This window comes from Nansenia antarctica (assembly GCF_963989245.1).
Source record: "Nansenia antarctica genome assembly, contig: SCAFFOLD_147, whole genome shotgun sequence".
Classification (NCBI taxonomy): domain Eukaryota; kingdom Metazoa; phylum Chordata; class Actinopteri; order Argentiniformes; family Microstomatidae; genus Nansenia; species Nansenia antarctica.
The window spans coordinates 78718-91280 of record NW_027662471.1 but is presented as its reverse complement, the minus strand read 5'-3'; the positions used below and the strand labels follow the sequence as shown (position 1 = coordinate 91280).

General features: G+C 46.4%; 1 protein-coding gene across 1 annotated transcript; it reads right to left on the bottom strand.

Annotated features, from left to right (window-relative positions):
- Window positions 1–573: 573 nt before the first annotated feature.
- Window positions 574–12197, bottom strand: LOC308175618 (B-cell receptor CD22-like; the record flags this gene model as incomplete). Its single annotated transcript, XM_080551249.1, has 9 exons — window positions 574–664; window positions 3131–3212; window positions 3676–3960; window positions 4813–5082; window positions 6105–6389; window positions 8055–8324; window positions 9429–9572; window positions 10549–10818; window positions 11885–12197. The coding sequence occupies 9 exons, from the start codon at window positions 12195–12197 to the stop codon at window positions 574–576; spliced, it is 2010 nt and encodes a 669-aa protein (XP_080407375.1).
- Between the last annotated feature and the right edge of the window lie 366 nt (window positions 12198–12563).

Genomic DNA, 12563 nt, shown 5'->3' with positions numbered 1-12563 from the left:
TTTTTAGCATTCAGAAGACGCCTTTACCCAAATGTTTTGATTGTAAGTCGTTTCGATTAAGGCGTCTGCTAAATGCCAAAAATGTGATGTAAATAAGTAAGTGAATCATCTATCTACCAGCCATAGCAGGAGAAAGTCATCTATGCTCAGGCCTGGGGCCATTGGCAGTCGTCGTGCTAGAAGAAGGAAGAATTTAAAAAAAAAAAAAAATGGACACAATTCAGGGCTGCCGTCAATTGAGCCATTGCTTTCGCCAAAGAGCCATTGCTTTTTGGTCAGGCTGCATTTGCAAATAAGAATTTGTTCTTACATGTTTGCCTGGTTAAATAAAAAAATATAAAAAATTAAAAAAAGAATTTCAATTAAAGCAAGTTTGAAAATGTTAACTGATTTGACTGAATTGAAATGGAATTGAGCCCAACCCTGACAGAGTTATTGACAGATTACTGATTCCCTCTATCTTTATCCTGCTGGACATTGTGTCCTATATTGTACAACTACAGTAGACAGGTACATTATAGTTGTTCAGGTGAAGTGGGAACGCAACTTTTTAAAGGTCGTCTTCCTGTTCAATCACCCTGGTTTCCTGTCTGGCTGGGGTGGCTCCGCCCCGCCCCCTGGGGCCCCGCCCTCTGACATTAACATACTCCGGGATTTGGTCCTCCTGGAAGATGGTGACAGACACAGACACACAGGACAGAGAAGTTGAGACGGAGACCAGGCTAAAGCACAGATCTGGGACCAGGCTGAAACACATACAGGTCTGGGACCAGGCTAAAACACATACAGATCTGGGACCAGGCTAAAGCACAGGTCTGGGACCAGACTAAAACACATACAGGTCTGGGACCAGACTAAAACACATACAGATCTGGGACCAGGCTAAAACACATACAGGTCTGGGACCAGGCTAAAACACATACAGGTCTGGGACCAGGCTAAAACACATACAGGTCTGGGACCAGGCTAAAGCACATACAGGTCTGGGACCAGACTAAAACACATACAGGTCTGGGACCAGGCTAAAACACATACAGATCTGGGACCAGGCTAAAACACATACAGGTCTGGGACCAGACTGAAACACATACAGGTCTGGGACCAGGCTAAAACACATACAGGTCTGGGACCAGACTAAAACACATACAGGTCTGGGACCAGGCTAAAACACATACAGGTCTGGGACCAGGCTAAAACACATACAGGTCTGGGACCAGGCTAAAGCACATACAGATCTGGGACCAGGCTAAAACACATACAGGTCTGGGACCAGACTAAAACACACACAGGTCTGGGACCAGGCTAAAACACATACAGGTCTGGGACCAGACTAAAACACACACAGGTCTGGGACCAGGCTAAAGCACATACAGATCTGGGACCAGACTAAAACACATACAGATCTGGGACCAGACTAAAACACACACAGGTCTGGGACCAGGCTAAAACACATACAGGTCTGGGACCAGGCTAAAGCACATACAGGTCTGGGACCAGACTAAAACACATACAGGTCTGGGACCAGGCTAAAACACATACAGGTCTGGGACCAGGCTAAAACACATACAGATCTGGGACCAGGCTAAAACACATACAGATCTGGGACCAGACTAAAACACATACAGGTCTGGGACCAGGCTAAAACACATACAGATCTGGGACCAGGCTAAAGCACACACAGGTCTGGGACCAGGCTAAAACACATACAGGTCTGGGACCAGGCTAAAACACATACAGGTCTGGGACCAGGCTAAAACACATACAGATCTGGGACCAGGCTAAAACACATACAGGTCTGGGACCAGACTAAAACACATACAGATCTGGGACCAGACTAAAACACATACAGATCTGGGACCAGGCTAAAACACATACAGGTCTGGGACCAGGCTAAAACACATACAGATCTGGGACCAGGCTAAAACACATACAGGTCTGGGACCAGGCTAAAACACATACAGGTCTGGGACCAGGCTAAAACACATACAGATCTGGGACCAGGCTAAAACACATACTGATATGGGACCAGGCTAAAACACAGATCTGGGACCAGGCTAAAACACATACAGGTCTGGGACCAGACTAAAACACATACAGGTCTGGGACCAGGCTAAAACACATACAGGTCTGGGACCAGGCTAAAACACATACAGGTCTGGGACCAGGCTAAAACACATACAGATCTGGGACCAGGCTAAAACACATACTGATATGGGACCAGGCTAAAACACAGATCTGGGACCAGACTAAAACACATACAGGTCTGGGACCAGACTAAAACACATACAGATCTGGGACCAGACTAAAACACATACAGATCTGGGACCAGGTAAATGAGCTCTTCTCACCTGGTTGTCTTCTGCGGTCCCTCGTCCCTTCCTGTCAAAACAAAACAACCGACACTGAAGAAGAGAAGAACCACCAACGCATGTTCAACCCTCTGAGATACAGCCTGACCCTGGTTCACATGTTCAACCCTCTGAGATACAGCCTGACCCTGGTTCGCATGTTCAACCCTCTGAGATACAGCCTGACCCTGGTTCGCATGTTCAACCCTCTGAGATACTGCCTGACCCTGGTTCACATGTTCAACCCTCTGAGATACAGCCTGACCCTGGTTCACATGTTCAACCCTCTGAGATACAGCCTGACCCTGGTTCACATGTTCAACCCTCTGAGATGCAGCCTGACCCTGGTTCACATGTTCAACCCTCTGAGATACAGCCTGACCCTGGTTCACATGTTCAACCCTCTGAGATACAGCCTGACCCTGGTTCACATGTTCAACCCTCTGAGATACAGCCTGACCCTGGTTCACATGTTCAACCCTCTGAGATTCAGCCTGACCCTGGTTCACATGTTCAACCCTCTGAGATACAGCCTGACCCTGGTTCACATGTTCAACCCTCTGAGATACAGCCTGACCCTGGTTCACATGTTCAACCCTCTGAGAGGTCTTACAACCTGACCCTGGTTCACATCAGACAACACACAGATGCAGTATTACAGATATATCTCCATTAATTGCTGAGTCTCTCTGAAGTGTTCAGTTACTTTGGGCTCTGTGCGTGTTTGTTAAGAAGAGGAGAATGTTACTTAAAGCTGAGCGCACACTGTCTCAGACTCTCACCACAGCCAGAGCATCACCACAGGAAGCAGCAGCACCAGGAAGGCCTTGACTCCCAGGCCGACGCGGATGATGACCAGGTCAACTGAATAAAGACAGACAGACATGGAACTGCTGCTCACTTGTATGACATGTGCTGTACTTCATACTGGGGGGATTAGGTGCATTATTATTATTATTACTATTATTACTATTATTATTATTACCATTATTATTATTATTATTATTATTATTATTAGTAGTAGTAGTAGTAGTAGTAGTACTAATAATAATAATAATAATAATAATAATAGTAATAATAATAATAATAGTAATAATAATAATAATAATAGTAATAGTAATAATAATAATAATAGTAATAATAATAATAATAATAATAATAATAGTAATAATAATAGTAATAATAATAATAGTAATAATAATAATAGTAATAATAATAATAATAGTAATAATAATAATAATAATAGTAATAGTAATAATAATAATAATAGTAATAATAATAATAATAATAATAGTAATAAGGTTATTAATAATATAATTATAATGACCTGAGGTCAGTCCAAGCTGTATGTCCACCTCAGTAGAGTTGTTCGCCCCCACAGAGTTTCTGGCCACACAGAAGTACCGTCCAGTGTGGGCGTGGCTTAGAGAGGTCAGACTCAGCACCTGTCCAAGCCCCGCCTCTGAGGTGTTGGCTCCTCCCCTCTTCGTGAACCACCAGGTGTAGGTCTCTACTGCAGGGTTGGCATGGCAACTGCAGGTCAGGGTGACATCGCTGCCCTCCGCCAGGGCACCAGAGGGACTGACCTCCACAGAGACCCTCGCTGGGGCGTCTACAGGAAACAGGAAACAGGAAACAGATGACGTCATAACAACCTTCACTCTTCATAGGAAAACTAGTTAACCTCCATGTCACCTGGAAATGTCTTGTCTGAGGAGTTTCAGAGATAGGCCTGTCAACAACTTAACACCAGGAAGCTGCCTGTCAACAGCTTAACACCAGGAAGCTGCACCGTCACATTCTATCATCCTTCATTAACAGTCATGTCTGCTACGGTCTCACTAACACACTCAGGATGTGAACACGTTGAGATATCTAGAGGACAACAAACCGCTTGTTTAACCACCCATCGTTAGCAGAGCTACACATCTGCACCACAGAACGAGCCTAGTGAACTCACCCTGGACCTCCAGAGTCAGAACAAGCCTAGTGATGAACTCACCCTGGACCTCCAGAGTCAGAACAAGCCTAGTCATGAACTCACCCTGGACCTCCAGAGTCAGAACAAGCCTAGTGATGAACTCACCCTGGACGTCCAGAGTCAGAACAAGCCTAGTGATGAACTCACCCTGGACGTCCAGAGTCAGAACAAGCCTAGTGATGAACTCACCCTGGACCTCCAGAGTCAGAACAAGCCTAGTGATGAACTCACTCTGGACCTCCAGAGTCAGAACAAGCCTAGTGATGAACTCACCCTGGACCTCCAGAGTCAGAACAAGCCTAGTGATGAACTCACCCTGGACGTCCAGAGTCAGAACAAGCCTAGTGATGAACTCACCCTGGACGTCCAGAGTCAGAACAAGCCTAGTGATGAACTCACCCTGGACCTCCAGAGTCAGAACAAGCCTAGTGATGAACTCACCCTGGACCTCCAGAGTCAGAACAAGCCTAGTGATGAACTCACCCTGGACGTCCAGAGTCAGGAGAGATGAGTTGAGGGATCCGTGTTTGTTCCGAGCCTCACAGACGTACTGGCCAGAGTGTTGAGGAGAGACGTCCTCCAGGACCAGCTGAGCCCCTGGTACCCCAGGGCTGGTCCCGGTGCCGTTGGCTCTGTACCAGGTGTAGCTCTCTACTGCAGGGTTGGCTGCACTGCTGCAGGTCAGAGTCACAGAGCTGCCTGCTACTACTGGACCAATAGGAAGGGCCGACACTGAGATGTCCCCAGGAGGGTCTGAGAAATAACAGGAAGGATCCAATCACATCACAGAGTCTTTAGAATGTGATGCTGGTGTGTGTCAGATGGTATTTTATATGTTGCTTCTAATAATAAGGTTCTTTACACACAACAAGATGTCCATTACAGACCTCACTAACACCACCATGTGACTCCAGCTGGCCTGTACTTACAGTTATCCAGGTCAATAAAGCTTAAACAAGGTGAGTTAAAACTGTCAATAATACTCAATAATACTCAATAATACTCAATAATACTCAATAATACTCAATAATACTCAATAATACTCACACTAAACATCGTTTCACAGTCAGCAATAGTCTGCTAAATCTGTTTTATATGTCATTGTGAGGGTGTGTGTGTGTGTGTGTGTGTGTGCAAATCTGTTTTTATGTCATTGTGAGGGTGTGTGTGTGTGTGTGTAAATCTGTTTTTATGTCATTGTGTGTGTGTGTGTGTGTATGTGTGTGTGTGTGTGTGTGTGCAAATCTGTTTTTATGTCATTGTGTGTGTGTGTGTGTGTGTGCAAATCTGTTTTTATGTCATTGTGTGTGTGTGTGTGTGTGTGTGTGTGTGTGTGTGTATGTGTGTGTGTGTGTGTGTGTGCAAATCTGTTTTTATGTCATTGTGTGTGTGTGTGTGTGTGTGTGTGTGCAAATCTGTTTTTATGTCATTGTGTGTGTGTGTGTGTGTGTGTAAATCTGTTTTTATGTCATTGTGTGTGTGTGTGTGTGCAAATCTGTTTTTATGTCATTGTGTGTGTGTGTGTGTGTGTGTGTGTGTGTGTGTGTGTGTGTGTGTGTGCGTGTGTGTGTGTGTGTGTGTGTGTGCAAATCAATTGTTATGTCATTGTGTGTGTGTGTGTGTGTGTGTGTATGTAAATCTGTTTGTGTGTGTGTGTGTTTGTGTGTGTAAATCTGTTTTTATGTCATTGTGTGTGTGTATGTGTGTGTGTGTGTGTGTGGTGTATGTGTGTGTGTGTGTGTATGTGTATTATTAAAACTGTCCATAATACTCACACTGAACACGGAGGGTAGTTGGAGGAGATCTGGCTGAGCTGATGTCATTGTAGGCCTCGCAGTGGTACCGTCCACTGTGTCTGGGCTGAACGTTGGAGATGGTGAATGTTGGACTCTGACTCTCTGTCACACCAGTAACGCCTCCTCCTTCCTTCTCCTTATACAGGAAGTAGCTCCTCACAGGTGGGTTGGCATCACTGCTGCTGCAGGTGAGAGTGACGGAGCTGCCCTGAACAACATCGCCATCTGCTGGACTGACTGACAACCTGACGTTCTCTGGACCATCTGGAAGAGAGGGAGTCATCGTCATGGTTACTGTAGTAAAGGAGCTGCTACTGTAGTAAAGTTACTGTTCCTGTTGTTGTTAGGATAGACATGATACTCAAAAGGGTGTTTCAGTCAGCAATAGTCTGTTAAATCTGTTTTATATGTCATTGTGTGTGTGTGTGTGTGTGTGTGTGTGTGTGTGTGTGTGTGTGTGTGCAAATCTGTTTTTATGTCTTAGAGTCAGGACAAGCCTAGTGATGAACTCACCCTGGACGTCCAGAGTCAGAACAAGCCTAGTGAACTCACCCTGGACCTCCAGAGTCAGGACAAGCCTAGTGATGAACTCACCCTGGACGTCCAGAGTCAGAACAAGCCTAGTGATGAACTCACCCTGGACCTCCAGAGTCAGAACAAGCCTAGTGAACTCACCCTGGATGTCCAGAGTCAGAACAAGCCTAGTGATGAACTCACCCTGGACGTCCAGAGTCAGGACAAGCCTAGTGATGAACTCACCCTGGACCTCCAGAGTCAGAACAAGCCTAGTGATGAACTCACCCTGGACCTCCAGAGTCAGGACAAGCCTAGTGATGAACTCACCCTGGACCTCCAGAGTCAGAACAAGCCTAGTGATGAACTCACCCTGGACCTCCAGAGTCAGAACAAGCCTAGTGATGAACTCACCCTGGACCTCCAGAGTCAGAACAAGCCTAGTGATGAACTCACCCTGGACCTCCAGAGTCAGAACAAGCCTAGTGATGAACTCACCCTGGACCTCCAGAGTCAGAACAAGCCTAGTGATGAACTCACCCTGGACCTCCAGAGTCAGAACAAGCCTAGTGATGAACTCACCCTGGACCTCCAGAGTCAGAACAAGCCTAGTGATGAACTCACCCTGGACCTCCAGAGTCAGAACAAGCCTAGTGATGAACTCACCCTGGACGTCCAGAGTCAGAACAAGCCTAGTGATGAACTCACCCTGGACCTCCAGAGTCAGAACAAGCCTAGTGATGAACTCACCCTGGACCTCCAGAGTCAGAACAAGCCTAGTGATGAACTCACCCTGGACCTCCAGAGTCAGAACAAGCCTAGTGATGAACTCACCCTGGACGTCCAGAGTCAGAACAAGCCTAGTGAACTCACCCTGGATGTCCAGAGTCAGAACAAGCCTAGTGATGAACTCACCCTGGACCTCCAGAGTCAGGACAAGCCTAGTGATGAACTCACCCTGGACCTCCAGAGTCAGAACAAGCCTAGTGATGAACTCACCCTGGACCTCCAGAGTCAGAACAAGCCTAGTGATGAACTCACCCTGGACCTCCAGAGTCAGAACGAGCCTAGTGATGAACTCACCCTGGACCTCCAGAGTCAGAACAAGCCTAGTGATGAACTCACCCTGGACCTCCAGAGTCAGAACAAGCCTAGTGATGAACTCACCCTGGACCTCCAGAGTCAGAACAAGCCTAGTGATGAACTCACCCTGGACCTCCAGAGTCAGAACAAGCCTAGTGATGAACTCACCCTGGACCTCCAGAGTCAGAACAAGCCTAGTGATGAACTCACCCTGGACCTCCAGAGTCAGAACAAGCCTAGTGAACTCACCCTGGACCTCCAGAGTCAGAACAAGCCTAGTGATGAACTCACCCTGGACCTCCAGAGTCAGAACAAGCCTAGTGATGAACTCACCCTGGACGTCTAGAGTCAGGAGAGATGAGTTGAGGGATCCGTGTTTGTTCCGAGCCTCACAGACGTACTGGCCAGAGTGTTGAGGAGAGACGTCCTCCAGGACCAGCTGAGCCCCTGGTACCCCGGGGCTGGTCCCGGTGCCGTTGGCTCTGTACCAGGTGTAGCTCTCTACTGCAGGGTTGGCTGCACTGCTGCAGGTCAGAGTCACAGAGCTGCCTGCTACTACTGGACCAATAGGAAGGGCCGACACTGAGATGTCCCCAGGAGGGTCTGAGAAATAACAGGAAGGATCCAATCACATCACAGAGTCTTTAGAATGTGATGCTGGTGTGTGTCAGATGGTATTTTATATGTTGCTTCTAATAATAAGGTTCTTTACACACAACAAGATGTCCATTACAGACCTCACTAACACCACCATGTGACTCCAGCTGGCCTGTACTTACAGTTATCCAGGTCAATAAAGCTTAAACAAGGTGAGTTAAAACTGTCAATAATACTCAATAATACTCAATAATACTCAATAATACTCAATAATACTCACACTAAACATCGTTTCACAGTCAGCAATAGTCTGCTAAATCTGTTTTATATGTCATTGTGAGGGTGTGTGTGTGTGTGTGTGTGTGTGTGTGCAAATCTGTTTTTATGTCATTGTGAGGGTGTGTGTGTGTGTGTGTGTAAATCTGTTTTTATGTCATTGTGTGTGTGTGTGTGTGTGTGTGTGCAAATCTGTTTTTATGTCATTGTGTGTGTGTGTGTGTGTGTGTGTGTGTGTGTGTGTGTGTGTATGTGTGTGTGTGTGTGTGTGCAAATCTGTTTTTATGTCATTGTGTGTGTGTGTGTGTGTGTGTGTGCAAATCTGTTTTTATGTCATTGTGTGTGTGTGTGTGTGTGTGTGTGTAAATCTGTTTTTATGTCATTGTGTGTGTGTGTGTGTGTGCAAATCTGTTTTTATGTCATTGTGTGTGTGTGTGTGTGTGTGTGTGTGTGTGTGTGTGTGTGTGCGTGTGTGTGTGTGTGTGTGTGCAAATCAATTGTTATGTCATTGTGTGTGTGTGTGTGTGTATGTAAATCTGTTTGTGTGTGTGTGTGTTTGTGTGTGTAAATCTGTTTTTATGTCATTGTGTGTGTATGTGTGTGTGTGGTGTATGTGTGTGTGTGTGTGTGTGTGTGTGTGTGGTGTATGTGTGTGTGTGTGTGTGTATTATTAAAACTGTCCATAATACTCACACTGAACACGGAGGGTAGTTGGAGGAGATCTGGCTGAGCTGATGTCATTGTAGGCCTCGCAGTGGTACCGTCCACTGTGTCTGGGCTGAACGTTGGAGATGGTGAATGTTGGACTCTGACTCTCTGTCACAGTAGTAAAGCCTCCTCCTTCCTCCTCCTTATACAGGAAGTAGCTCCTCACAGGTGGGTTGGCATCACTGCTGCTGCAGGTGAGAGTGACGGAGCTGCCCTGAACAACATCGCCATCTGCTGGACTGACTGACAACCTGACGTTCTCTGGACCATCTGGAAGAGAGGGAGTCATCGTCATGGTTACTGTAGTAAAGGAGCTGCTACTGTAGTAAAGTTACTGTTCCTGTTGTTGTTAGGATAGACATGATACTCAAAAGGGTGTTTCAGTCAGCAATAGTCTGTTAAATCTGTTTTATATGTCATTGTGTGTGTGTGTGTGTGTGTGTGTGTGCAAATCTGTTTTTATGTCTTAGAGTCAGGACAAGCCTAGTGATGAACTCACCCTGGACCTCCAGAGTCAGGACAAGCCTAGTGATGAACTCACCCTGGACGTCCAGAGTCAGAACAAGCCTAGTGATGAACTCACCCTGGACGTCCAGAGTCAGAACAAGCCTAGTGATGAACTCACCCTGGACCTCCAGAGTCAGAACAAGCCTAGTGATGAACTCACCCTGGACGTCCAGAGTCAGAACAAGCCTAGTGATGAACTCACCCTGGACGTCCAGAGTCAGAACAAGCCTAGTGATGAACTCACCCTGGACCTCCAGAGTCAGAACAAGCCTAGTGATGAACTCACCCTGGACCTCCAGAGTCAGAACAAGCCTAGTGAACTCACCCTGGACCTCCAGAGTCAGGACAAGCCTAGTGATGAACTCACCCTGGACCTCCAGAGTCAGAACAAGCCTAGTGAACTCACCCTGGACCTCCAGAGTCAGAACAAGCCTAGTGAACTCACCCTGGACCTCCAGAGTCAGAACAAGCCTAGTGATGAACTCACCCTGGATGTCCAGAGTCAGAACAAGCCTAGTGATGAACTCACCCTGGACCTCCAGAGTCAGAACAAGCCTAGTGATGAACTCACCCTGGACCTCCAGAGTCAGAACAAGCCTAGTGATGAACTCACCCTGGACCTCCAGAGTCAGAACAAGCCTAGTGATGAACTCACCCTGGACCTCCAGAGTCAGAACAAGCCTAGTGATGAACTCACCCTGGACCTCCAGAGTCAGAACAAGCCTAGTGATGAACTCACCCTGGACGTCCAGAGTCAGGAGAGATGAGTTGAGGGATCCGTGTTTGTTCCGAGCCTCACAGACGTACTGGCCAGAGTGTTGAGGAGAGACGTCCTCCAGGACCAGCTGAGCCCCTGGTACCCCAGGGCTGGTCCCGGTGCCGTTGGCTCTGTACCAGGTGTAGCTCTCTACTGCAGGGTTGGCTGCACTGCTGCAGGTCAGAGTCACAGAGCTGCCTGCTACTACTGGACCAATAGGAAGGGCCGACACTGAGATGTCCCCAGGAGGGTCTGAGAAATAACAGGAAGGATCCAATCACATCACAGAGTCTTTAGAATGTGATGCTGGTGTGTGTCAGATGGTATTTTATATGTTGCTTCTAATAATAAGGTTCTTTACACACAACAAGATGTCCATTACAGACCTCACTAACACCACCATGTGACTCCAGCTGGCCTGTACTTACAGTTATCCAGGTCAATAAAGCTTAAACAAGGTGAGTTAAAACTGTCAATAATACTCAATAATACTCAATAATACTCAATAATACTCAATAATACTCACACTAAACATCGTTTCACAGTCAGCAATAGTCTGCTAAATCTGTTTTATATGTCATTGTGAGGGTGTGTGTGTGTGTGCAAATCTGTTTTTATGTCATTGTGTGTGTGTGTGTGTGTGTGTGTGTGTGTGTGCAAATCTGTTTTTATGTCATTGTGTGTGTGTGTGTGTGTGTGTAAATCTGTTTTTATGTCATTGTGTGTGTGTGTGTGTGTGTGTGCAAATCTGTTTTTATGTCATTGTGTGTGTGTGTGTGTGTGTGTGTGTGTGTGTGTGCGTGTGTGTGTGCAAATCAGTTTTTATGTCATTGTGTGTGTGTGCGTGTGTGTGTGTGTGTGTGCAAATCTATTTTTATGTCATTGTGTGTGTGTGTGTGTGTGTGTGCAAATCTGTTTTTATGTCATTGTGTGTGTGTGTGTGTGTGTGTGTGTGTGTGTGTGTGTGTGTGTGTGTGTGTGAATCTGTTTGTGTGTGTGTGTGTAAATCTGTTTTTATGTCATTGTGTGTGTATGTGTGTGTGTGTGTGTGTGTGTGTGTGTGTGGTGTATGTGTGTGTGTGTGTGTGTGTGTTTGTGTGTGTAAATCTGTTTTTATGTCATTGTGTGTGTGTATGTGTGTGTGTGTGTGTGTGTGTGTGTGTGTGTGTATGTGTGTGTGTGTGTGTGTGTGTGTGTGTGTGTGCAAATCTGTTTTATGTCATTGTGTGTGTGTATGTGTGTGTGTGGTGTATGTGTGTGTGTGTGTGTGTGTGTGTGTGTGTGTGTGTGTATTATTAAAACTGTCCATAATACTCACACTGAACACGGAGGGTAGTTGGAGGAGATCTGGCATAGCTGATGCCATTGGCGGCCCTGCAGTAGTACCCTCCACTGTGTCTGGGCTGAACGTTGGAGATGGTGTGTGTGAGTGTTGGACTCTCACTCTCTGCCACCCAAGTCTCGCCTCCTCCTTCATTCTCCATATACAGGGCGTACCTCCACACAGGTGGGTTGGCATCACTGCTGCTGCAGGTGAGAGTGACGGAGCTGCCCTGAACAACATCGCCATCTGCTGGACTGACTGACAACCTGACGGAAAAACCATCTGGAAGAGAGGGAGTCGTCGTCATGGTTACTGTAGTAAAGGAGCTGCTACTGTAGTAAAGTTACTGCAGTAAAGGAGCTGCTACTGTAGTAAAGTTACTGTATTAAAGTTACTGTAGTAAAGGAGCTGCTACTGTAGCACAACGGTGATGCGAGAACACCTTAACAGAAAGCACGTGACAGTGATGGATGAACACGGCTCAGCCTCAGCAGGGTAATTATATTACGTTGCGTTTTGAAGTGAGGATCGTTCGTTTCACTGGCACAGCTGTAGGCCTAAGTTAGTTCTTCTCGTTTATCTAATAGATTCTCCCTCTTAATGACCTATTGTATTTTTATCTTGCTATTCGCATTCTATGCCTTCAGCACCGGAGTATGCTCATAGTCACTTG